Source organism: Molossus molossus, unplaced genomic scaffold (genome assembly GCF_014108415.1).
Source record: "Molossus molossus isolate mMolMol1 unplaced genomic scaffold, mMolMol1.p scaffold_m16_p_1, whole genome shotgun sequence".
Lineage (NCBI taxonomy): Eukaryota > Metazoa > Chordata > Mammalia > Chiroptera > Molossidae > Molossus > Molossus molossus.
In genome coordinates this window covers 206886530-206911608 of record NW_023425344.1, presented here as the reverse complement: position 1 = coordinate 206911608, position 25079 = coordinate 206886530, and the positions used below count along the sequence as shown (strand labels likewise).

Below are 25079 nucleotides of genomic sequence, written 5' to 3'. Positions count from 1 at the left end.
AGAAACAGCAGGGACAAGAATTTGGAATGGAAATTGATGCATTGGGTACTTTTTTCATCTATGCTCTTTTTTAGAGTAAACTTTTTCTTCCAATGGATTTTCTTTAATTATTCTGATTTTGTTGCTTCTACCCATGTAATCCTGTTCTTGATGCTAAATACTGTGATTGGTAAGTCAGAAAATTATCTGAAGCTTTTTCTATTTTTTCTTTTTTTAAAAACTTGAATGCTGATACAGAATGATATTTATATCTTAAAAACAAGTATATTTACCAATTCTTCTTTTTTGCTTGCTAGAATGTAGACAGATGATACATGAGTTTTAATGTTCTTACAGTTCATAGCCTAGCATAAATTTAAGCATCTTGAAGCAGTAAGCATTGCTGAAATGCTCCTTAGCTGTGGAGTTCATACTCTGGAAGATTAAGATTTTTTTTGTTAGAAATTATGAATTTGTTTCAAACAAGTAAAATATTAAGCTTCATGAATGGCAGATATTCTAGAAAACACCTTACAACTGTTTCTTCATGGAGGCTTATTGAGTATTTCTTGCAGTGTCTCTCCAATTTATGTTGGCAAGTTGTTGGAGTTTCCTCCTGAAGAGAATATAAAGCTTTCTACCAAGTTTATTTGTTAGTCAATTTGCAGCATTCATTAATTAAATGAGTGAAATTGGGTTCCAACAAAATGTTTACCTTGTAATTTTGCATGTTGTGCTCCTGGTATTCCTGGTACATATACCCAAGGTACACAGATATGTATGTCAACATGGTTCATACTGACTGCTCAGTACTTGTTTGCTGTTTCCCTTTTTTAAAAGCCTTTTAAAATTCATATTAGACAAGTGATCCTTTTGGAATAATATGTTAAATGAATTAACAAAGGACCCATTGGGTAGGAAATATTATAAATGATCATTAAAAATAAATTTAATAGAATTTATAACTAAAGCTTCCCATTATGTCAGCTCTGCAGTATGATTTGAGAAGTATGACTTCATTATTTTATAGGTATATGCCTTTCTCTAGTTCAAGTTCTTTGTCTAGTGTTAGTATTAACAGTTAAAACTATTATTCTGAAGCATCTCAGTCCACAGTTCTCTGCCTTTATGATCTTTTAGTCACTAAACAATTTTGCAAGAGAGAAATAGCCTTTTCGGGTTTCAGTTTTTTCATGTGTAAAATAAGAAAATTGGATTTGAGTGCTGTCTTCCGGTGTCTTTCAATTCAAAGTGTAAATTACTGCTTTAGTACTTTGTGACATACTATCATCTCTGTAAGTTATCTACCTACCACTGAAGAAGGCCTTCTGAGATACATATATAAATATAACCTTACATGAGTCCTTCCCCATACTGTAGAGTCTTCTACAGTCTACTTTTTGTTCCATTTTGAAAAGAGATTATTTCCTTTCTGCTTGAGTTTTTCTATGTGTTGTTGTTGTTTTTTAAATACTACATACTCAGCCTTAGGAAACCTCAACCCACGAATGATGGTTCTTCATTCCTCTTCTGTTTAGTTCCTTGTTTGCTATAGTGAACAGCATTCCTCAGAAAGCTCTGTCAATACTAATGACACGAATGACCTTGCCCATTGTATGTATTGTTGTTTGCAGGCACAGTGTGGTCTAAAGCATTCTTTAAGTTCCTGACAATTAACTTGGGATAAACTTAAGAATAGCATAGAATGTGTTCTTTAGAAATTGTAGAACCACAGTGGTTTGAAATCTGTGTTTATTGCTCTCTAGTGTTAATATTAGAATAACTAGCCCTGGCCGGTTTGGCTCAGCGGTTGGAGTGTTGGCCTGAGGTACAGAGAAACCCGGGTTCAGTTCCCGCTAAGGGCACGTACCTCGGTTGCAGTTTGTCCCCGGCCCTGGTTGGTCGTGCGGGTAGCAGCCACTCGATGTGTCCCTTCACGTCTATGTTTCTCTCTCTCTCTCTTCCTCTCTCTCCCTCCCGCTCTATCTGAACAAAAAATGGAAAAATGTCCTCGGGTGAGGATAAAAAATATATATATATATATATATATATATATATATATATATTAGAATAACTAATACTTTAAGGTGAAAAGAAATGAGTATTTTTCCTTTTTTTGGTGTATATATATGTATATATATTTTAATCTTTATTGTTGAATGTATTACAGATGTTCCTCATTTTTCCCCCATTGACCCCCCTCCTCCCCACTCCTGCCCCCCTCCTGCCTTTCCCCACACTGTTGTCTGTGTCCATTGGTTATGCATATATGCATATAAGTTCTTTGGTTTATTTCTTCCCACTCCCCAACCCCCCTTCCCTTTGAGGTTTGTCAGTCTAGCAACCAGTTTGTACTTCTTAATCCCTTCACCTTTTTCACCCATTCCCCAAACCCCCTCCCATCTGGCAACCAACAAAATGTTCTCTCTATCTGTTTGTTCATTTGTTTGTAGATTCAGTTGTCGATAGAGAGATATATTCATTGCCATTTTGTTTGTTCATGTTTTTTATCTTTTTCTTCAAGAAGAACCTTCAACACTTCATATAATAATGGTTTGGTGGTGATGAACTCCTTTAGCATTTCCTTGTCTGGGAAACTCTTTATATGGCCGATTCTAAATGACAGCTTTGCAGGATAGAGTAATCTGGGTTGTAGGTTCTTGCTTTTCATCACTCTGAATATTTCTTGCCACTCCCTTCTGGCTTGCAAAATTTCTTTTGAGAAATCAGCTGACAGCCTTATGGGAACTCCCTTGTAGATAACTAGCTGCCTTTCTCTTGCTGCTTTTAAGATTCTCTCTTTGTCTTGAACCTTTTGCATTTTGATGATGATGTGTCTTGGTGTAGGCCTTTTGGGTTCCTCTTGTTTGGGACTCTCTTTGCTTCCTGGACTTGTATGTCTGTTTTCTTCACCAAGTTAGGGAAGTTTTCTTGTTTCAAATAGGTTTTCGATTTCTTGTTCTCTCTCTTCTCCTTCTGGCACTCCCAAGATGTGAATATTGGCATACTTGAAGTGGTCCCAGAGGCTCCTTACACTATCCTCATTTTTTTGGATTCTTTTTTTTTTTTTTGCTGTTCTGACTGGGTGTTTTTTGCTTCCTTATATTCCAAATCGATGGTTTGCTTCTTGGCTTTACCTACTCTACTATTGAATCTGTGTAAATTATTCTTTATTTAAGTTAGTGCCTCCTTCATTTCTGACTGTGCGTCCTTCATTTCTGACTGGGCCTTTTTCATGCTCTTGAGGCCCTCACTAATTTCGCTGAGGTTCTCACTAAGTTCGTTGAGCATCCTTATAAGCAGTATTTTGAACTCAGCATCTGTTAGGTTGCTTATCTCCATTTCACTTAGTTCTTTTCCTGGGGTTTTGTTCTGTTCATTTGGGACCTGTTTCTTTGTCTCCTCATTTTGGCTGCCTCCCTGTGTTACATAGTGAGAGGTATGGGGCTGAGACCAGATGCTGCTTGTTTGAAAGAATTCAGGAAAACCTGAAGCAGGATCCAAGACAAGCCAATCCTATGGTTAAGGAACTGGCAACAGCTTGGGTGGGCCTGAAAGTTGGGTGGGGTGGGGCCTCAGGGAATCACCAGAACGGGGCTACCAGTGTGAGCCAGGTTGCTGGAGCCCCAGGGAAGGGCTCACCAAAGGAACAAAGGCCTTTGACAGCATGTTTGTCCTGGAGAAAGTCCCCTCTCCAGCCCTTGCTCCAATGCTAAACAGCTCAGTTCTTCCCTGTATGTCTCTGGTGCCCCTCGAGTTGCCTACCCTCCAAGCTTAGAGGGAGTGAGTCCGGTAAGTCTGTGCGTGGGCCCTTTAAGAGGAGCTGCCTGGGGCTCCAGCCTCCTCAGCCTCCTCAGCCTCCTTGAGCCTCAGTTCCCGCTGTTTTTTCCAGCCAGAAGTTATGGGGATTCTCTTCCTGGCACTGGAACCCTGCGCAGGGCACCTGGTGTGGGATGGGGACTCCTCAGTCCTCAGGGAGTACCTCCCAGTTGAGGTGTCCCTCCTGATTTTTCTCCACCACACGTGGGTATGGGACCAGTGCATTGCGCCTCCGCCCCTCCTACCAGTCTCGATGTGGCTGCTGCTTTAATTCCGAAGTTAGTTGTAGGACTTCCTTTCAGCTTGATTTCAGGAGGTTTTGAATGATGATCGTTCTGTAGTTTAGTTGTAACTTTGATGTGGTTGTGGGAGGACGCCATACCGAGTTTACCTACCCACCATCTTGACCGGAAGTCACCAAAATGGGTATTTTTAAAAATATATATTTTTAATTGATTTTAGAAAGAGAGGAAGGGAGAGCGAGCGAAACATTGATGAGAGAGAGGGGTCATTTGGCTGCCTCCTGCACTCCCCCTACTGGGGATGGAACCAGCAACCCAGGCATATGCCCTGATCAGGAATCACACCTATGACCTCTCAGTACAAGGTTCAGTGCTCAACTGACTGAGCAACATAGGACAGGACCGGTATTTTTTAACTTTAATTGAAATGAAGTAATAACAGTTTTCTCCTCTTCCTAAAAAAATAGTATATTTAAGTAGCAGTTAATAACTCAGTTATTTTCATTTATAGCTCATGGTTTGTTTAGTTTTAATAAAGTTGATATTTATAAAAATAGGCCAGTTGATTATTATAAATACAATTTATGTATGTATTCTGAATATATTTATGATTGTGTTTTAAAACAGATATGACCATATTCTCAAGTGGGAACTCTTCCAGCTAGCTGACCTGGATACGTACCAGGGAATGCTCAAGTTGCTTTTCATGAAAGAACTGGAACAGATTGTCAAAATGTATGAAGCCTACAGACAGGCTCTTCTCACAGAGTTGGAAAACCGCAAGCAGAGGCAGCAGTGGTATGCCCAGCAACATGGCAAGAATTTTTAAGTTAATTTTTAAAAAAATACAATTTGAGTTTTATAAGGGCTTTAAAATATTTTCACAGATAAAAGACTGCAAACAAGTACTTTGATTAATAAAGGCAGCTTTTTAGAAATTATAAAATTCTAATTTTACATGTATTTTGTTATTAAAGATACTCTTTTATTGAGAAAAAAATAGTTTATCATTTTAAGAGCCAATATGGCAAACTTCTGAATGCTGCATATTGGGAAACTGCTTTGAATATTCTCAGTGGAGACAAATACAGAAAGAAATGTAATTAGAATGAGATATTAAATAGGAAATGATCACTTGGTACTCTTATAGTACCTTTCTAAATGGAGTAAGAGATACTACCTATGCAGTATTAAAAAAAGATGTTTCCTGCTTTAGAGTGGAACATTGGAATCAAATGCTTTAAATATTACTGTTGTGTATAGTTCAAAGCATGAAATGGGATTTAGGACCTTTATTGTGATAAATTTTTATATATAATTTATGGGATTCCCCTTCCCTCCAAAATGTAAAGAACCCTTTTAAATGTAATGAAAAAGTATTTTTTGGTAGGAAAGGGTGAAGAACCTGTAATGTTAGAAATATATTTAAGGCATAAGGCCTTAGCCTGTGTGAGAAAGGTGTGTACAGCACTCAAAGTTGCTAACATCACTTGCTTTTGGCCAGGGCTTTTATAGTATTTAGGAACATGGCTCTGATGAGATAGTGGAGGGTTCCCTATAGCATAGCATGTTGCCATCCTACCAAGCAAAGTTGAGCTGCCAAAAATGACAATCAGGGATTCGTTATGAAATCTTGGTCAATAAACTGATTTTACTTATAGTTTATCTTTTAAGAGTTTGTCACAGAACTTTAAAACCCAGTATTTCCTTCCCAGTTTTTTTCCTTTTGATTTAATAGTTACTGAGACATTGTTCATATTTGCATAATACCTTTGCAGACAAATTTATGGCACATCTAGCCTATAAATCTCTAGAATTCCATGAATTTCAACATTAGTTGAAGTAACTTTTCAGTTATTATTTACCTGTGTTGTAAATATGTAAATATATTTTTACTTTAGGTAATCTTCCAAAATAAAAAGCACTCCTGGTTAGATAGCAGTTAGTTTAAATTGTTGATAAAATGTTGGAAATGTTAAATGTTTGATTTTGTACAACAAGCTTATTAAATATATTTTTGTGGAAACTAAATGTTTGAGTCCATATTTTATACATAGTGCTATAAGTATTTGATTTTTCCATTCATAAGACCTATTGTCAAAGGAAGCAATATATTGAAAGTGGTATTGAAAAACGGAAATAAGCTAGTGGAATTTCATCAGTGGAAAAAGTTACTTTGCAGAGCATGTGATCGAATTTTTCTAAGATTTTAAGTTTACATAGATTATGAACTGTTACACACTGTTGTCTTAATTATTCTTTTCTGTTGCACCTTATGGCTTAGCCATTTCTAAGAGAGTTAGAAATTACTGTTTTAGAGCTCCCAGATAAAGAGGCATTACTTTTCTTTTTTTCATTACCAAATTTTTTTTTGCTCTTAATAGGTATGCTCAATGACATTCCATTAGAGCAGTGGTTTTCAACCTGTGGGTCGCGACCCCTTTTGGGGTCGAACGACTCTTCATAGGGGTCACCTAAGACCATTGGAAAACACATATTTCCGATGGTCTTAGGCACTGAGACACAACTCCTTTGTCTTTCTCCAGGCAGGTCCACCCCCATGCAGATACACCCACATACAACATGAGGAACTGTATTAAAGGGTCGCTACATTAGGAAGGTTGAGAACCACTGCATTAGAGATTTTAGTAATTAGAAATACAGTATAGAATCACGGTTGTAAAAGACCTGGATGTTACCCAAAGGGATTAGCATGTGTTTCTTAAAATGGAAACCTAAATTTGTAATGGGGTCAACATGAAAGAAAATGCATTTTGAATTTTTAAAAAAGATAAACCATCATCGTTCTTTATCAACACCTCCAAAACATTTCAAAAGTCAGTAAGCATTTGTTTTTAATCTTAGGAACCAGAGTAAACTTTAATAGTTCACATATTAAAAGAATAAACCTATGATGAATACATTTCTTTGTGTACCAAATGAAAAAATATACAATGCAGAAACTCAAATACATACAAAATGATTTTTTTGTGCATTTTTGATCAAGAAGTTTATATTCTATATTAAATCATAATATAAAAGAAGTAATACATAGTTTTTGATAAAGCAACTGAAAAGCTCTCTTAAATGTCTTTAAAAATAAGAGCTTATGGTATATGTAAGATGATATAGTTTGAATAAAGCCTATTGACTTTTGATGCTATGCTTTAACAAATGACTGAAATAATTAAAAAATTCTTCTGTAGAAATTAAATGAGCATATCCAAACATGGAGTAATATTACTACATGGTTTAATTTATAACCCAGTAGTAGAATTTAGTAAATTCAAGCAGAACACATGTACTATCATCATAAATAGACAAATAACTAAATTATAACAGCATATTTGAAGACAAAATCAGGAAACTGTACATGTTAACAAAATGATAATAATCATGCATACATACATCTGCTATTAAACACTGAAATAAAAGAACTAAACCATTTTGCAGTCTTCAGAGGTGTTTGGTATTTTACTCTGTTCTGATGGAAGCACTGTGAATGTTTACATGGAGACATGTAACTGACTATTGGTCATGCACCTGTATTTTTTTAAATTTTGAATTAAATTGTCTTCTTTTCTGATTGTTCAGTAGATTCTGACTTTGGTGCAGGAAAAGCTTGATGATATAGATGTCTGTGGGTTGCTGCTGCATTGTAAAGCTTGTATAAAGCCTAAAAATACAAGAATACATATTATAAAACACATTAAACACACAGATGTAAAAATTTTCCTTTTTAGTGTAATTAGTTTATGGGACTATATGAAGTTTAGCTTGCTAAATTTGGAATCTGTATCAATAATCTATATAGGATATAAGTTAATAACTAATATCTTAGAACCCAAAAGTATTTTCACCTTTACAGTGTGTGTTACTACTTTGTGGTAAATGTTTTATTCTCAGACTGCATTTCCTTTGACCTTGCACACCTCTTGGAGCATAGCTTCCTAACCACTCACCATGCCCCAGGAACACGTTGAGAACTTGGCAGTTTTAGAGGAATCATAGGAGCTGGTAACTTCTTACTGCCAATATCTACTTTATACTTTTTATCAGGGCTTCCTTATAGGTTTTTCAGAATGGGGCGGGGCACTTTCAGTCTCCATTATTTCCTGATATAGTCATGCAAATAAGCACATATATTGCTCCCTCCCTCTGCCACACTGGGATCCCAGTCAGACATTGTCTTGCCTTGTTTCTATTAATTAGTTCATATTTTATAAAACCTTATCGGAAAGCCTTTTGTTCATTAAAACTACTTCTGTTTGTGTCTGTTGAACGGTGTTTGACTCAGGAACACTGATTGCTTTATATAAATGTTCATAAATATTTTTATGTTCTCTCCTCCCCCCCACCTAGTGTCTAAGATTCATTTCTTCTGACTTTCACATAATGAATACTCAGTTAAGACCAACTTATCATATGTAATTCTGGGATCTAAAAAATCTAAAGATTTTTAAAAGTTGGATAAAAGCTCGATATTCTTTAGTACCTGATTCCCAGGAAATGCCATTAATTTTGATCTTTTTAAATCTATATGGCTATTTTCTTAGGTCTAATGGTACCATCATCAGTTCTATAAATGCATATTGGTGCAACATGGTATTGTCCTAGTTCTATTATATACTGATCCTAACACATTTATTTTAGTCCCTGTTCTAAAAGCTTAGATTTTTTTCTTAAGGTTGGTTTACAACGTTGAAATTTGTTTTTACTTTAGTGAATTTGTTTTACTGAATTTTATATGAAATAATTCCTTATTGACTTGTAAATATTAAGTGTATCATTGGGATTTGATTAAGACATAATCTAGTTACATGTAACAGCAGAAACTGAGGAAAGAATTATGTGCTGTCTCTGTAGTTGTTCAAGATCAGTTTTGCTTCCTGAACACAATGACTAAAATGACTCCAGAGATAAGTTTTCTTATGTAACAAATGATTCCTTCCTGGAAGCTCAGATTCTTTCCTCAGATGCAGAGTTTGCACACGTGAAGAGTGACAGAGTGGAAGGGTGGTAGGAGAAATGGACACCAATTTACAGGTCATGTATGAGGTATGCCAAGAAAGTTATGCTGCATACTGGCCTAGAACCTGCTTAAAGTGTACACCTGTCTGTCACTCAAAAGCCGAAGTTAAAAACAACTAAAGATTATAGCTCCATTTAAAAGCTCTCCAGTAGTTAAGTTTCCTTAAGATTCATAACTGTATTTGTTTCATTCTTCAGCAGAGCAAAATGTGCAATGTTAGAGCTTAGGGATTCTGAAGTTTCCTACACAGTTAGGAAAAAAAAACCAAGATATTCATGATAATCTAGTGTTGTGTTTCAGATGCAGATCAAATCACATGTCCAGAATAAATTAAATATTGTTTTAAAACCATGTTAAAAATATACAATTAAGATTGTAAATGCAAGGAAAACATAGGTGCAGTAGTCACCAAAGACTTTCTAATCTACATTTAGACATCCTTTAAAGGCTAATCGGTTTATAAAATAAGATCAATGTTTACAAATATATAGCTCTTGATTAAAAAAATTTAACTTACCTCATTTGTACTTCCCTGTGGCAAAGGCAGTTTAAAAGGAAGAAAAGAAAAGTATCCTTTTTCATTAATAGCATTATGATATTCAACTTTGTTTACAGTATTAATACGTGAGCATTTAATAACAAATACTCCAGCTCTGGCTGGTTCAGTTCAGTGGTTAGAGCATCAGCCCTCGGAGGGTCTCAGGTTCAATTCTGGTCAAGGGCATGTACCTGGGTTGCGGGTTCAATCCCTGGCCCCAGTCAGGATTGTGCAGGAGGCAAACAATTGATGTCTCTCTCTCACATTGATGTTTATCTCTCTCTCTCCCTCTCTTCCACTCTCTCTAAAAATCAATAGAAAAATATCTTTGGGTGAGAATTAACAACAACAAAAAGAACAAATACTCCTATAAATTTTTTGTTTATATTACATATTTTATATGAATTTATTTTTTTTTAATCCTCACCCGAGGATATTTTTCTATCTTCAAATAGAGTGGGAAGGAGGGAGAGAGAGAGACACACATCGATGTGAGAGAGACACATGGACTGGCTGCCTCCTGCACAACCCAGACCAGGGCCAGGGACAGAACCACAACCAAGGTACATGCCCTTGACCAGAATTGAACCCACAACTCTCTGGTCCAAGAGCCAGTGCACTAACCTGTGAGCCAAATTGGCCAGGGCTAAAATTCTGTTTTAAAGAATATATATAGCCCTGGCCAGTTTGGCTCGGTGGTTAGAGCGTCAGCCTGTGGTCCAGAGAGACCCAAGTGTGGTTCCCGCTAAGGGCATGTACCTCGGTTGCAGTTTGTCCCCTGCCCTGGTTGGGTCATGCAGGTGGCAACCACTTGATGTGTCCCTTTCACGTCGATGTTTCTCTCTCTCTTCCTCTCTCTCCCTCCCACTCTATCTGAACAAAAAAAACGAAAATATTCCCTCGGCTGAGAATTAAAAAAAAAAAAAGAGTATATGTAAGTATACGCTTCATGCTGGGAGAATTGTTATTACTTGCTACCTCAGACCATGAGTGTTCAAAAGTCTTAACTCCAAAATTTTCTGGAGAATCTCAACTTCAGCTTCACTAAATTCCCCTAAATTTTCATGAGGTAACTGAAGATACTTCCAAAATGACAAAGTGAGTTGATTATTGTGTTTATAATGATCTCCCTTGTCCATAATCATTTATTTCAACAATGGACCATGATAAGCCTGACTCCCTAGGTCATGGTTAATTGTACCATAAAAGACAACTGACCCATGAGCAGCTGATCAACAGGTTGACCTGGACTCATGCTATGACCTGGTGCAAATGTTTAGTTCAAATAAAGATAATCTGAAGTAACCAAATAATGCTTTTAGGAGTTAGTACTAAAAGAGACAATGATATAACAACTTACGATAGTGGTTCGTATATGATCCAGGCAAAGCCAGTGCTAGTCAAATAATAGGTTGTATTAATATATAATTGAGTCACAATCAGCTAAATAAAAACTGTGTTTTCTCATACTTTTAACACTTTAATTTTCAGGATAAGAAAAAATAACACTGCTTAATCTATGTATTTTTTAGAAATATTAACTGGAAAACAGTTGGAGTACTATGCGGCTGTAAGAAAGAAAGATCTCTTATCCTTTGAGACGACATGGAGGGACCTGGAAAGTATTATCCTAAGTGAAACAAGCCAAGCAGAAAAAGACAAATACCACATGATCACACTTATTTGTGGAATATAATGAACATAACAGTCTGAGGAATAGGGTAGACCCAGAAACATGGAAGTAGGGTACAGACTGACAACCCTCAGAAGAGGGAGTGGAGGGGGTGGGAAGAGATAAACCACAGAACTTATCTGCATGTACGCATAACCAATGGACATGGACAACAAAGCTGGGACGGGGTTGGGGGGATGGGGAGGAGGGTGTCAATGGGTAAAAAAGGAGAAACATCTGTAACAAAAATAAAATTTAAAAAAAAAGTTGTTAGGACTTCGCACATTGTATTAATATAGTTAGTTGTTTGTATCTGACCATCTTGACAGATTCTAAAGTTCCTAAAAATTGGGCCCCAAGTCATGTTCATCTGTATATTTTCAACATCTTAAGATAATGCCCTGTATATAGATGGCATTCAAATGTGTGCTGAATGTAGCTTAAGAGAATTAAAAGCATTCCTACCTGGTCCCACAAGGCTGCAGCCACCTGGTCTATTACAGCTCCGAGCTCTCGGTATTCTCCAGAGTAACGGATGTATGCCCAGGTACACAGGGTGATAAGGGTCAGTCCCATTATCATATTGCATAGGCTAGCTATGATGTCCAAACCAATGAATCCAGTCACACCAGCAATTACGTATGTAATAAAGATGACAACAAACAGTGTGGCTGGAGTACGAGCTGCATGGAAGATATTTTTGCTATCATTGTGCTTGATATACTGGATATAAAGTTCATCTATTTCACTCTCCAATTGCTGCAGGTAACGCCGACTAAATTCCTCCCCACCCATCTTCTTCACCCCTCGGAACAGCTTCACGGATTCTTCCTTAAGCTCGAGATGTTTGGTCTGTAGGTCATTAGGGGCCAGAAATGGTTTGTCACCACCACAAATCTGTATCAGATGCAGAAGTATTGTTTATGCAATGCAGAGTAAGGTTAGCAACTGTATCAAAATTTTAGCTAAATTTGTCAGAACACATTAATAACAAGGAGCCTGTATATATGTTTTGTCACCCCATATCTTACCACAGTTCATAACTATCAGGTGTGACTATAAGTGGGACTGGTGCTTTATAGGTGACTTATATAACGTCACTCTTAATTTTTATTTTCTTTTTGACATGGGAAAAAATATCCCATGTTCCTCAAGATGAAAGGGCATGCCACAAAGTGAACTGCAAACTGAGTTCAGTTACAGAATGAATCCAAATTCAAGAAAATTAGTCCCTTTAGGAAAGTTTTTCTAACTGCACTGAAGTAATTTTTTGAAGTTTAATTTAAAACAATGAGCAATGCTATTAAGCTCTAAAGTAAAATCATTAAAAGTTTTCTTTGGCAGTTTCACTGATTTTTGTCTCAATGGAGTCCATTGAGTATTTTCTTCAAGAGACTAAATGGAAACATATTAAATATTCTTGGACCACGTTTTCCATTTTCTTCAGAAGACATAAGGGAAATCTCAGTTACCCATACCAACCACTTTGGTTATTTGATATTTAACTATATAAAGGATACTCTCATTATAATTACCCCTTAGTTATATCATAAACACTATTCTATATACTATATGTCCCTCAACTCTAAGGCTCCATCAATTTTTAATGTAATTTTGATTTTATAACATTTTCAGGGTGGAAAAGACCCATCACATTAGTAGATATACACAATAATTATTAGGTGCATCCTCATTGAGAATGTTAAAACCAAAGACAATATGGTAGGTGGAAATATTGGCCCTTGAGGTTTAGTTTCCTTTTTCCTAACAGGTTTTTATATGTAAGATAGAAATTCTGGAATTGTGGAATGAAGAGATGTAGTGGAGAGGGTAGCATATGTTATTTTAGCCACTAACTCATAAATTAGTGGGACTATCTGGCAAAAAAAAGTAAATAAAAATGTGTCTATTAAATATAGAAGTAACATTTAAAATACTTTGAGCCCTGGCCGGTTTGGCTCAGTGGTTAGAGCGTCGGCCTGCGGTCCAGAGAGACCCGGGTTCGGTTCCCACTAAGGGCATGTGCCTCAGTTGCAGTTTGTCCCCGGCCCTGGTTGGGTTGTAAGGGTGGTAACCACTTGAGGTGTCCCTTTCACATCGATGTTTCTCTCTCTCTCCCACTCTATCTGAACAAAATAAAAACAAAAACAAAAATAAAATACTTTGAAAATTGTGGATAGTGTTCTTGGGTTTTTAAAATATATTTTAGGAATACAATAAATAGAAATGTTATACACATAGGCTAAGAAAGAATAAGTCGAAGCCACCTCTTTACATTTGTATGCAGTATAACTTGGAAGAAGGAATGAGCTCATGGGAGAAATACTGATTTTATTTTTAAAAACTTACAATATAATTTAATTCTTACCTCTTCCATTTTTTTGTTGTATGTATCCTTGGCATTTGCCACGGCCGCTAAATTGTTAGCTTCTGCTGTGGCCTTTGGACAAAGTACAAAATATGATGTAAAATGGAATTCATATTTATTAACTATCACAGGCAGTTCTCATTTATAAGCATCATATGCAAGAAATGTGCAAGAGCCCAAGCTCATCAAATAATTTGAAATCGTTAAAATATTTCCACTACATTTTTAAAAATTAGTAAAACTAAAATTTCAAAATGCATAACACTTAGATGTTTACTCAATAAACCACAGTTCTAAAATGAATTTTCATTTGGAAGATATTTTTCCTGTTAAATATTTTTAAGCCTCTCACCAGATTGGGGCAGGAGAGGGGGATCTGTAAAACCAAACACATGGGAGCCCTGGCTGGTTTGGCTCAGCGGTTAGAGCGTCGGTCTGCGGACCAGAGAGTCCCGGGTTCGGTTCCTGCTAAGGGCACGTACCTTGGTTGCAGTTTGTCCCCGGCCCTGGTTGGGGTTGTGTGGGTGGTGACCACTCGATATTTCTCTCTCTCTCTTCCCCCCTCTCTCCCTCCCGCTCTATCTGAAGATAAATGCAAAAATATCCTCGGGTAAGGATAAAAAAAAAATTAAAAACCAAACACATGGAAATAATATATAGTACATTTTACATATATTAATATATATATAAAATGTCAAATGTAAGGACTGCTACTGATATAACAATGTATCTGATAACAAAAAGGAACTATTAAGAACTTAATTTTTTAAATAAGTAAGGAAAAGGCCAGTTCCACCACTTGTTTAAAACCTGGACCTGCTTTTCTACTTCTTGTTACATGTATGAATCTAAACCACAGTGTGGGTCTAAACAAATTTAATACAAAGAGAATAAAAACTCTGATATAAAGTGTTTGTATCTCAGAACAAGTGAGGCTGCTATATGTTTGTGTGAAAATGTTTAGCTAAACACATGAATGGCAATTATTAGAAAAATAACCTTCTAATAAATCATTCTACTATTTTAATTTGGTAATTTCTGACAACCAGATTGGAGCATATCTTTTGCTTAGCATAGCATAAAGCTAAGGAAAGCTTAGCTTTAGTGACAAGTATGTTTTAAAGTGTCATGCCTCCTGATTAATAAATACCTGTAACATGGATTTGGGATGTGGTAATTCTTCACCTTGATAAATCTTTATATAAGCCTAAAAGAAAGAAAAAGACTCATGTTCAAGTAATTCTATTCAATATTTTTCTAATTCTGTTAAATTGTATTCTAAGGTCTAAGGTCTTGACAGTACCAAAAAAATAAGGTCTTGGCAGTTTCAGTATTATCTTTTTCTCATACTTTAATTCCCTTTTTCTTAGTTCTTGTTTTCCCTTTTCCTGAAATGCCTTTTTCACACATCTCCACTTGCCAATCATACTCCTCTTAAAGACTTAACTCACTTCTGCCTCTTTAAAACTTCCTCGGATCCCTCTGCTAGGAACAACCTTTCTTTTTCAGTTACCCACAGGAATCTGTACCTGCTGATGTCATAAGTTCATGGAACAGATTTGTGTAAGAGTCCTGAATCTCTGCCCTGGCCAGTTGCTCAGTGGTTAGAGCATCGGCCTGCAGACCAGAGAGTCCTGGGGTTTGGTTCCCGCTACGGGAACGTACCTTGGTTGCAGTTTGTCCTCGTGGGTGACAACCACTCAATGTGTCTCTCTCACATCAATGTTTCTCTCCCTCTCTCCCTCCCTCTCTCCCTCCTGCTCTATCTGAAGATAAATGCAAAAATGTCCTTGGGTAAGGATAAAAAAAAAAAAAAAATTGAGTCCTGAATCGCCTACGAAATTCTAAGCTCCTCCACAGTGTTATGCATAGTAAGAATTCATATTAAATAATATTAAATAAATAAATAATACTAAATAAATAATATGTTGTTTATTACTGAGAGTGATGAAGGTCAGTAACTGCACAGCAGGTATATGACTGCATTTTAAATGACAAATACGTGATTTTTAAAACTGGTATTTGAGTCCTTGGAACATCAATACACAAATTAGATTGGTAACTGAAATTCTTCATTGTATTTGTGGATTGGTAATAAAAAAATAAATTAAAAAATGTTGTATTCAGTGCTACCTGAAGTAAATAGGTAAATGCAAGTTTAAAATAATTCCACTTCACATTGGCCCTTGGTACAGAGTGGGAAATGTGAAAGCATTTTCTCCAGTAGAAAGGCAAGGTGTAGCACCTTGGAGAAAACCTTCAGAATGAAGGCAAAATTCATATAGGTCATAACTGATGACTATGCGGTATGGACCCTGGGAAACACCCCCCACCTCAATATAAAAGACTTTTCCAACTCTTAGATGCATTCATATTTCAAAACATATTTCCCTCTAGATAAAGGGGGACAGTAAAATTACCTCAAGGAGTTTTCTCAAAAAATTCCAGAAAGCAAGTTCCTCTTGGGAATCTCTTAATTTTTAATCATTTTTACAGATTCCTCATACCTTTGACACCATTTTACAGAGTGTATAATTTTTGTTGTAGTAGTTTCAAGTAGGACCTGCATCCCAAACATGTCAAATCTAAGTACTCACAAATCCGCTGGAAATGAGAGCAGTACCTTGAAGTACTCCACCAGACCTCGGCAGGTGATTTTGTTCCCATTGATCTCTTTAATATCTAGGCTCTCAGGACTAAGTAGCCAAGGAATGAGTATTTTCAAGTTTTTGATGAATTCGTCATCTATTTCTACAAATAAAAGCAAATTCGTCATCATTTAAAAAATTCTAGTCCTCCATGCCATCCATACAATAATACATCCTTTGATTTCCTCTATTTCTTCCCTAGTGATAAAGCATTCACTTTCCCGTCATCTAAACAACTCCTGAAACCCACTTTTCTTAGGGTGAATGATCCTCTCTGCCCAAACTTTCTACTGCTGGTCTTTCTTATCTCCACTTCAATTACACATTTATCTTGTCTTCCACTTATAAAATACCTTTCTTGATATTAAACATTATACAAGTATTTTATACCCCATTCACATAACATTCTGTGTATTCTGCCTTTAAGTTAATTTATGGTTTTACATATAGGCTTATTAATGGGGGGAAAACCAGATATTTATTAGCTGAGAAGATGTATTCCCTCCAAAAAATGTATCCAAAATTGTTCTGTGTTTAGTGTGTCCACTTTATGAAAAGTGTATAGAACCTGGGTATAGTGTGGTAACTAGGAACTGAAGTTCAAAAAGAGAGCCATGATAATGCTACCTCTAGTGGTGAAAGTCAGCAACACAAAATAACATGGCAAGAAAACATTGAGGCCTCATAGTGAGCAGATCAGAGGTAATTAGAGTTATTTATCTATCAAGTTTGGCACAAGTTATTACATATAATCCATGTTATAGCTTTAGGTTAATCTTAATATTACAGACTTAGCAAAGTAACAAAGAACATAGATCTTCAGAGAACTCTTTGAACACAGCGACAATTTCTTAAAACGTTATTTTAAAACATATAGAATACACATAATATATGTAAAAAGCAAAATATGTCCAGAGACTTGATATCTAAGTAAATGCAGTAGCTGCATATAATTTTTAAAAACCTGAATTTTAGCAGGGTCACTGAGATTTCAGGCTTTGAGATTGGTGATTTCCAAGGTCTGAAGGGTAAAGATGAAAACCTTATGATTGTGTTAGCATTTTCCTTGCTTGTTTTTATAGCCCAATATACATTGAAATGCCAGTTTACATAAGCATTTATGTTTCTTTTCTATTGCTTGCTGTTTATGACATGCATGAGCAGACACTGGAAATCCTCAGACTTATTTTTCCTCATATTTTGTACAGCTTTGATATTTTAGTGTCCATATTTTATGACTATTTGTATAGTTTATTCACATATATTTTGCTGTTTTCATTGTACCAAATTTTACTTATAATTTTGCTTTGTATTATATATAGATGTATTCAAATGTATTTATTATTGAGGTTTGCTATATTTAGTTACCAGTGTTCACTGAAATATAATACTGGTATTTGTATTATATTACCACATTCCTGTGTTGTATTTTGTTACCTACTATGTATCTGTACAGATTCACTGATACTAATAGGTTTCTTTTTTGCTATATGATTTTATGTTTTTTCAGCATCTGCAGAATATTACTATATATCAAGAATGTATTTTTTCGGAATTTCTGCATAAAACAAAAAAAGCTTTCTCCTTATAAAAACACCTTTAAGTCATTTTCAAAACATGTACTGACCGCCCCCCCCCCCCCAATTTCCTTATAAAAACTGGAATTGAATAAGATACCTGTATATCTAATTCCCCAGCAAATGTGGTCATCATCATTAAAGTAATCAGCATATTCAGATTTAAAAATGTGTTCTGAAGACAGTATTAGCTTTGGTCTAACTTTGTTCTCAATGAAACCAATGCCAGGTATTTCAATTCAGAAAATATGAACAATATATTCATAATATACAAGGTAGTGAGCTCTTGATAATATTAGTTGAACACAGTAATTTATGATCCAGAACATCTGCAGACCAGTTCAGATCAAATTGCAGAAGTATACTAATCAGCTTTGGCTCACTGCAACTGTTAAATAAATATGTGTGGGTAGATTATTATTCAGGATGATGTTCTGTTTTCATCATTTCTTCAATGATTTTTGCCACAAGAGTAAAACCTTGCTAGGAATTCAGAGATTAGCCCAAAGTGGTTATCTGTCACAATAATTGAGGACATGATGCATGCTTTATAAGATCTCTGAAGGGCAGATGCACTGGTGTAGTGCTGCCATGTAAATTAACCAAGGAAGAGATTTCCTCAGGATTACCTGCCTCTAACAAACCATTAGAAACACATTTTTAAAAATAACTACCTTGTGATGGTGTTGGTTATGCTTTCTGAAGTCTTAGCTAGAGCTGCTAAGGATACAGCTCCACAGTTTATGGTGTGGTTACCTGGTTGTTCTACTTGGGCACTGTAATACAGAGCAACCTCAATAAAAGGTGACTCCTTGCTCTGCTGGTGTGGCTCAGTGGACTGAGCATCGTCCCATGGACTGCGGTCCCGGATGGATTCCTGCCTGGTCAGGGCACATGCCTGGGTTGAAGGCTTGATCCCCAGTAGGGGGAGTGCAGGAGGTAGCCGATTGATGTTTCTCTCCCACATGGATGTTTCTTTCCCTACCTCTCTCTTTAAAAAATCAATGAAAACATATTTTTTTTTAAAAAGGTAACTCCTGCCCTGGCTGGTTTGGCTCAGCAGTTAGAGCGTTGGCCCACAGACCAGAGAGGCCCGAGTTCAGTTCCCACTAAAGGCATATACCTCAGTTGCAGTTTGTCCCCAGACCCGGTTGCAGTCATGTGGGTGGCAACCACTTGATGTGTCTCTCTCACGTCGATGTTTCTCTCTCTCTCTTCTTCCTTCTCTCCAACCCACTCTGTCTGAAGATAAATGCAAAAATGTCCTTGGGTAGCCCTGGCCAGTTTGGCTCAGTGGTTGAGTGTCGGCCTGAGGACCAGAGAGTCCCGGGTTCAGTTCCCGCTAGGGACACGTACCACACACACACACACACAAAATGTTCTTGGGTAAGGATTTAAAAAAAAAGGTAACTCCTTGTTTAGTAAAAGATTGGATTTACTATGCTAGGGGAGGTATTCTGTAGGCATTTGGTAAGGACTGGTTGAATGTAGCATGAATGAATGTGATTCAGTGCTTTTGGTCCTTTTGATTTCCTATGTGGGAAGTTATTAAATCAATAATAATTGAATTTAATCATAGTATTTTAAGTTTTAAATAATAGTGGGAATAGTAAAATAATTTCAATAATGTGAGGGAGTAATTATAACAATTATTACTATTAGTAATGAACTTGAAAGTTATAAGTATGTGAGAAACTATTATCAAATAACAATTTTTGCACAATTTCTTATTCAGAGACATTTCTTCCCCAGAGGCAAACACTCAGATACCAGCCCTCTGGAGAACAGCATGGCCAGCACATGAGACATCCTGGACAGAAATCACACCAAATTATAAGCTTCAGGATGGGATGGAAAATATATGCCCAGGGAGAAACAGGCAAAATAGAAAATTTCAGCACACAGCAGGGTTCTGCAGAAGTCCTATAAACCTCATCAAAATGGAATTTTTGATGGGAACCTAAACCTGCCTTTCATTGCTCTTTCTCTCTGGCTACTTTGGTAAACTCATAACTTGTAGGTAACTGTAAATCAATTGTGTGGGTCAATACATATTTAGACATGAATAAAATTTGATGAAGAACAGATCTGTTAAAAAGTGGGATTCTATATCTGCATGACTTGCCTTAAACTCTCTTCCTGAGATCTTTCATTAAAATGTATCTGTTACTTGAAGAACTTGTATAGTACAAGCCAGAGTACTTTTTGTTCAATAAAGGATTGTTGTTGAAGGTCTGCCCCTCCTCTGCCTGTTTACGGCTTCCCAACTCCAGAGAAGAAAGAGAGGCCTTGTGGGAGCGCTCTTTATGTAATTTATTCAAAACACATGGAAGCCATTAGGTAATTGCATAGTATCAAGAGGTCTGTGTGCTCACTCATGGATTGGAATTCATAAATGACAGTGAAATTGTAGGATCCTGGAATCCATGCATTAATAGCCTACAGCTATTTGTTCTGTTATATAAAGGTAAGATAATTTAAAACAAATAAAAACAATGCTGATGATTGAAAAATTTGGGATTCTATTTATGATACTAACTGCCATAGTTAAATATAAAATATCTGAAGTAAAGGCTGTGGATGGGTTTTGGGATGGGGAGGATAGGTTTGCTTTTCAAACCTGCCAGTTCCATAAAACTGGATATAAGTCATGTTGTCCTTTTTAAGAAAGTACTTTTAAAGCCCTTTGAGAACAATTGTGCTGAAAAATTTATGTCACTGTCTCACCACCCCTAGCACAATGCAGAAAGGCCACAGTATATTAAGCAAATGTCTGAACTCAGTGGTGTACTACTCAATGCTAGGTAAAAAAGTCAGAAGTGTCTTTGTACTGCCTTGTATTACCTACAAAGCAAATATCTAAAGACCTGGTGATTATCTATTAGGAAAGATTAACTTCTGTTTCCTCATACCCCTACTCTCACCCCCTTGAACAGGTTGAGTTGCTTTGGAATCTTAAAATGTTAGACACGCCTCTGTCCAAGAGAGAACTACATACTATAGTACATACTATTTGAAAAATAGTGCCTTTGGTTTTTAAAAAACTGGTTCTCATCTAGAAGAGGATCTAATTTTTAGTGAAGCTTTTAATAATTTATAATTAGATTATTTAGTAGCAGTTTTAAATAGCTTGAATTCAACACTATGCAATATATCAATCTATAATTATATAACAACGCAACATCCCAGTAATACAGACATCTATTTATCTATTTTCCCCCTTTAATGTAAATAAGAAAAATTAAACAGGAAGACATTAAGGAGCATTTCTCAAAACAAAGAGGTGAGCAGAAACCTCTGGGAAAGGGTGAAGGTTACTGCCTCCCAAGTAAACTCAGCATTTAGCTTGTCTTCTCAATGTACATATTCATTGGCTATAGAATCCCACAGTCCACCAAGGAGGTGCTCTAGCACCAGCCCAGGAATCCCAATTTGCTTGACAATTTCTAATCATCAGCCTCACATCAGTGAATGAACTAAACAAGCAGTTATAAACCCAGCGTAAAAATGACATTTTATAATCAGATTAAGTGATGTAAACATAATCATTAAAAGTCAGACAAACCTTTCAGTTTTCCATCAAAGTTTGGATTGGTAGCTACTTTTAAGCCAGGATGAGGTAGCAGAAAACAGGAAATTTTTGTGAAACAGGAATGGATGTGTTTTCGAACATTCTGTAGTTCTTCATGCTGATTCCCTGAGACCTGCAGTAGTAAATCATCCTGAAGTTTAAACTATTTTTAATATAAATTAAACTCCAAAAAATTCTGTGGCATCTTATATTTTCTGTCTATCAGGTCCCACAATTATAAAAGTGACATGACTGGGATGATACTAAAGAAAGAATAAAATCTTGGGTGAATTTGCCACACTGCCATACCTAATTATAGTGTGAGTATGTCCTTATTTTTTATAATTAACAAATGTCTATTCTTATGCTAATTCAGATGGGCCTTCCCACTTTTTAGTATAAATTAGTCGGGCTTTATTCTAGCTAGTTTCTACAAATTCCAATGTAATTCTAAGTACTCATAGATACATGAATAGATCATAAAATATTCCTCCCTTCTTTTCAGGAGATACTCAAGACAGCTTCTTGTCACCTGGTAGGTAGGTATACATTCAAATTCTAGAAAGACATCTGAATAGGTGGGTGTTTATAAGCTAAATTTCACCTTTTTTCCCCACATGTATTTGACAGTTAATAGTATAAATTACCCTAAAAGTAATTGTAAACCTAAAAAGGTAAGGTCAGAGATCCCGATTATAAAGGAAAATTTTTTAATCTCATTTTTTCCCAGATTTCTCAGTAGGTATTTTTTGTGATATCTGTTCAATGTAACTCATTCAATATTAAACTATCATGATGTAAAAATGGAAAGTCTTCTAATTTTATTTTCTGTGAAGTATTAGCAAAATGTTCTAAGATTGGGGATTTCAAAATTAGATATTTCTGTTAAATTGACTTTTAAACTTCTACTAAAACATGAACCCAGATATTTGCAGTTGATCTTGAACTAATTCTTCAAATTAAAAGTTTTGGTTTTAGGAATAAATCATTGTTTTATAGATATCTACAAAAGAACTCTTTATCTGTATCATAATTATCGAAAATATTTAAAAATTATAATTCTGAAAGTATTTTATTAAATATCATAGTTTGTTCATAGAGATGCTATGAGGGTCAAACAAGATTGTGGCTACTGAGTATTCAGCAAATCATTCAACAAAAATAATTCTAGATTACTATTGGTGAAATTTCATGCACCTAAATATCTAACAAACCTTCAGGCGTTTTTCCAAGAATTTGGAGCCACCATCTGATCCATATGAAAATTCGTATGGGAAACTCCAGTCTCGAACAAGAAATATCAGACTCTAAGAAATAATTAGAAGAAAGAATTGATAAGGGGACTCTAAATTGCCTCCCTCTGCTTTTTAATTGAAACCAATTAAATGATATTGTCATTTGAATAATATTCTCTCTCTTTTTTTAATCCTCACCCGAGGACATTTTTCCATTTTTTGTTCAGATAGATTGGGAGGGAGATAGAGAGATAAAGATGAGAGAGAGAGCGAGAGAGAGAGAGAGAGAGAGAGAGAGAGAGAGAGAGAGAGAGAGAGAGACATCGACGTGAAAGGGACACATTGAGTGGTTGCCACCTGCACGACCCAACCAGAGCCAGGGAAAAACTGCAACCAAGGTACGTGCCCTTAGCGGGAACTGAATCCGGGTCTCCCTGGACCACAGGCTGACGCTCTAACCGCTGAGCAAAACTGGCCAGGGCTTGAATAATATTCTTTATCACATTGTGGAACTAAAAGCAAACAAAACCCCTGGTCGGTTCCCGCTAAGGGTATGTACCTTGGTTGCAGTTTGTCCCCGGCCCTGGTTGGGTCGTGCGGGTGGCAGCCACTCGATGTGTCCCTTTCACGTAGATCTCTCTCTCTCTCTTTCTCTCTCTCTCTCTCCCTCTCTCTCTCTCCCCCCTCTCTCCTCTCTCCTTTCCACTCTATCTGAACAAAAAATGAAAAAATGTCCTCGGGTGAGGATAAACAAACAAAAAAAGCAAACATAAAATGTTTGCACGTTTCTAAGCAGTCTCTCCTCTACTAGATCATCCTACCTCCTTCCCACTCAGTGTAAACCCAAAGCTGCACAAAAACTGATCCAAGTTACATAGTGCTATTCAGCCAATTTGAGGGCATCTCTGTCTTTCATTTCTTTCTTTCTTTTTAAAATCCTTACCTGAGGATATTTTTCCATTGACTCTTTTAGATAGAGTGGAAGGGAGGGAGGAAGGGGAAGAGAGAGAGAAACATCGATTGGCTGCCTCCCACACGACCCCGCCCAGGGATAGAACCTGAAACTGAACTACATGCCCTTAACTGGGAATCAAACCCAAGACCCTTGGTCCTCGAGCTCACACTCTAACCACTGAGCAAACGGACCAGGGCTCTGTCTTTCATTTCTTATTGGGATGCATTCAGCTTGGCAATTTTCAAACAGCTTCTTATGAAGATTTAAGTTTTATTTGAGGTAAGTTTTCTTCAATTATCTCTTTAGATATTTTTCCTCTATTACATGTGTATAAGTCCCTCTTCTACAGGGACTCTCATTATGCATAAATGGTATAAAAAGAGGTAAATCCTTCTAAAAGCTTATGGGGCCTGAAGCTTAAACAATCTTTGAAGAAGAGCTCAATAAGAAAAAGAATACAAAGAAAGAATACAATAAGAAAATAAGAATAAGAAAAATACAAGAATACTTAAAAGTGAATATTTAGAACGAGAAAAGTAAATTACTAATTCAAAAAAAACTGACAAATCTCTCTCACTCTCTCACACACACACAGAAAATAAGTAACATTTGTATTACTTTTTTTCCCCTATAGATTTTGGCAGTAAGTGATTTGATCATTTCTTCATATGATGATTTTGAAATATTTTCTGTTAGAAAGTTAATTCAGTCTTCTAACAAGGTCAAATTTTTTTATTATAAAATATTTTTTATTATTGATAGTTTAGAAATGTTTCATCTTCACAACTTTTATTTGTAATGTCATGTACATTTTTGGTTTCTTCATCTGTCAACTAGGATAATAATAGAACCAATCTCACAGGACTACTAAATGAGATAATATATAAGGCATTTAAAACAGTGCCTGACACATAATTAGTGCTCTGCTGTTTGATTTTTATTTTAATGGTCACACAGTATTTTAGCACATGGACAGACCATAGTTTATTTTGCCATTCTCCTAGATGGTTTCCAGTTTTTCTACTATTCTAAGAAAATCATTGATAATCATTCTTGAAGTTAAATATTTGTTCACATCCAGAAGGATTTTATCAGGGACTGCGTTTCCCAAATTAGAACACTCATTAAAATCATTTGGGAAGCTTTTAAAAGTACAGAATTCTTGGGTCCCACCCCATGCCTATTGAAACCAAAGTAATGTTAACTTTCATTTATTGAGTGCCTATTGTATGCCAACCACAATACCAGGAATTGTACACATGCTATTTCATGTATTCCTACAATGGCCCTAAGAGATAGGTTATAATTTATTATTCTTTTCAGAAGAGATATATAACAATTACCTCCACCCTCATCTAACATTAAGTAATTTGCTCTAAGTCACACAACCAGAGATGGAAGAGTTAACATTTAAACTTGGGTCTTACTTTAAAATCCCTGTTG

At 36.1% G+C, this 25079-nt stretch overlaps 2 protein-coding genes across 3 annotated transcripts in view; one reads left to right on the top strand and one right to left on the bottom strand.

Annotated features, from left to right (window-relative positions):
• The window catches only part of SAV1 (salvador family WW domain containing protein 1), a 28547-nt gene extending 22663 nt beyond the window's left edge, over positions 1-5884 (top strand). The window contains exon 5 of the mRNA XM_036265866.1: positions 4668-5884. Coding sequence (XP_036121759.1) covers positions 4668-4869 — 202 coding nt within the window. The 3' untranslated portion in view covers positions 4870-5884. The remainder of the gene's footprint in view (positions 1-4667) is intronic.
• A 990-nt stretch (positions 5885-6874) lies between these two features.
• Positions 6875-25079, bottom strand: part of ATL1 (atlastin GTPase 1) — an 81342-nt gene continuing 63137 nt past the window's right edge. The window contains exons 7-14 of one of the 2 annotated variants that reach the window (XM_036265861.1): positions 22661-22753; positions 21441-21579; positions 16274-16401; positions 14801-14857; positions 13651-13722; positions 11748-12179; positions 9590-9604; positions 7277-7716 (exon numbers count right to left, since the gene is read on the bottom strand). In XM_036265861.1, the coding sequence (XP_036121754.1) occupies positions 7606-7716; positions 9590-9604; positions 11748-12179; positions 13651-13722; positions 14801-14857; positions 16274-16401; positions 21441-21579; positions 22661-22753 (1047 nt within the window). In that variant the 3' untranslated portion in view covers positions 7277-7605. Of the gene's footprint in view, positions 7717-9589; positions 9605-11747; positions 12180-13650; positions 13723-14800; positions 14858-16273; positions 16402-21440; positions 21580-22660; positions 22754-25079 lie in introns of both variants that reach the window. The other variant, XM_036265864.1, reaches the window with a different exon arrangement.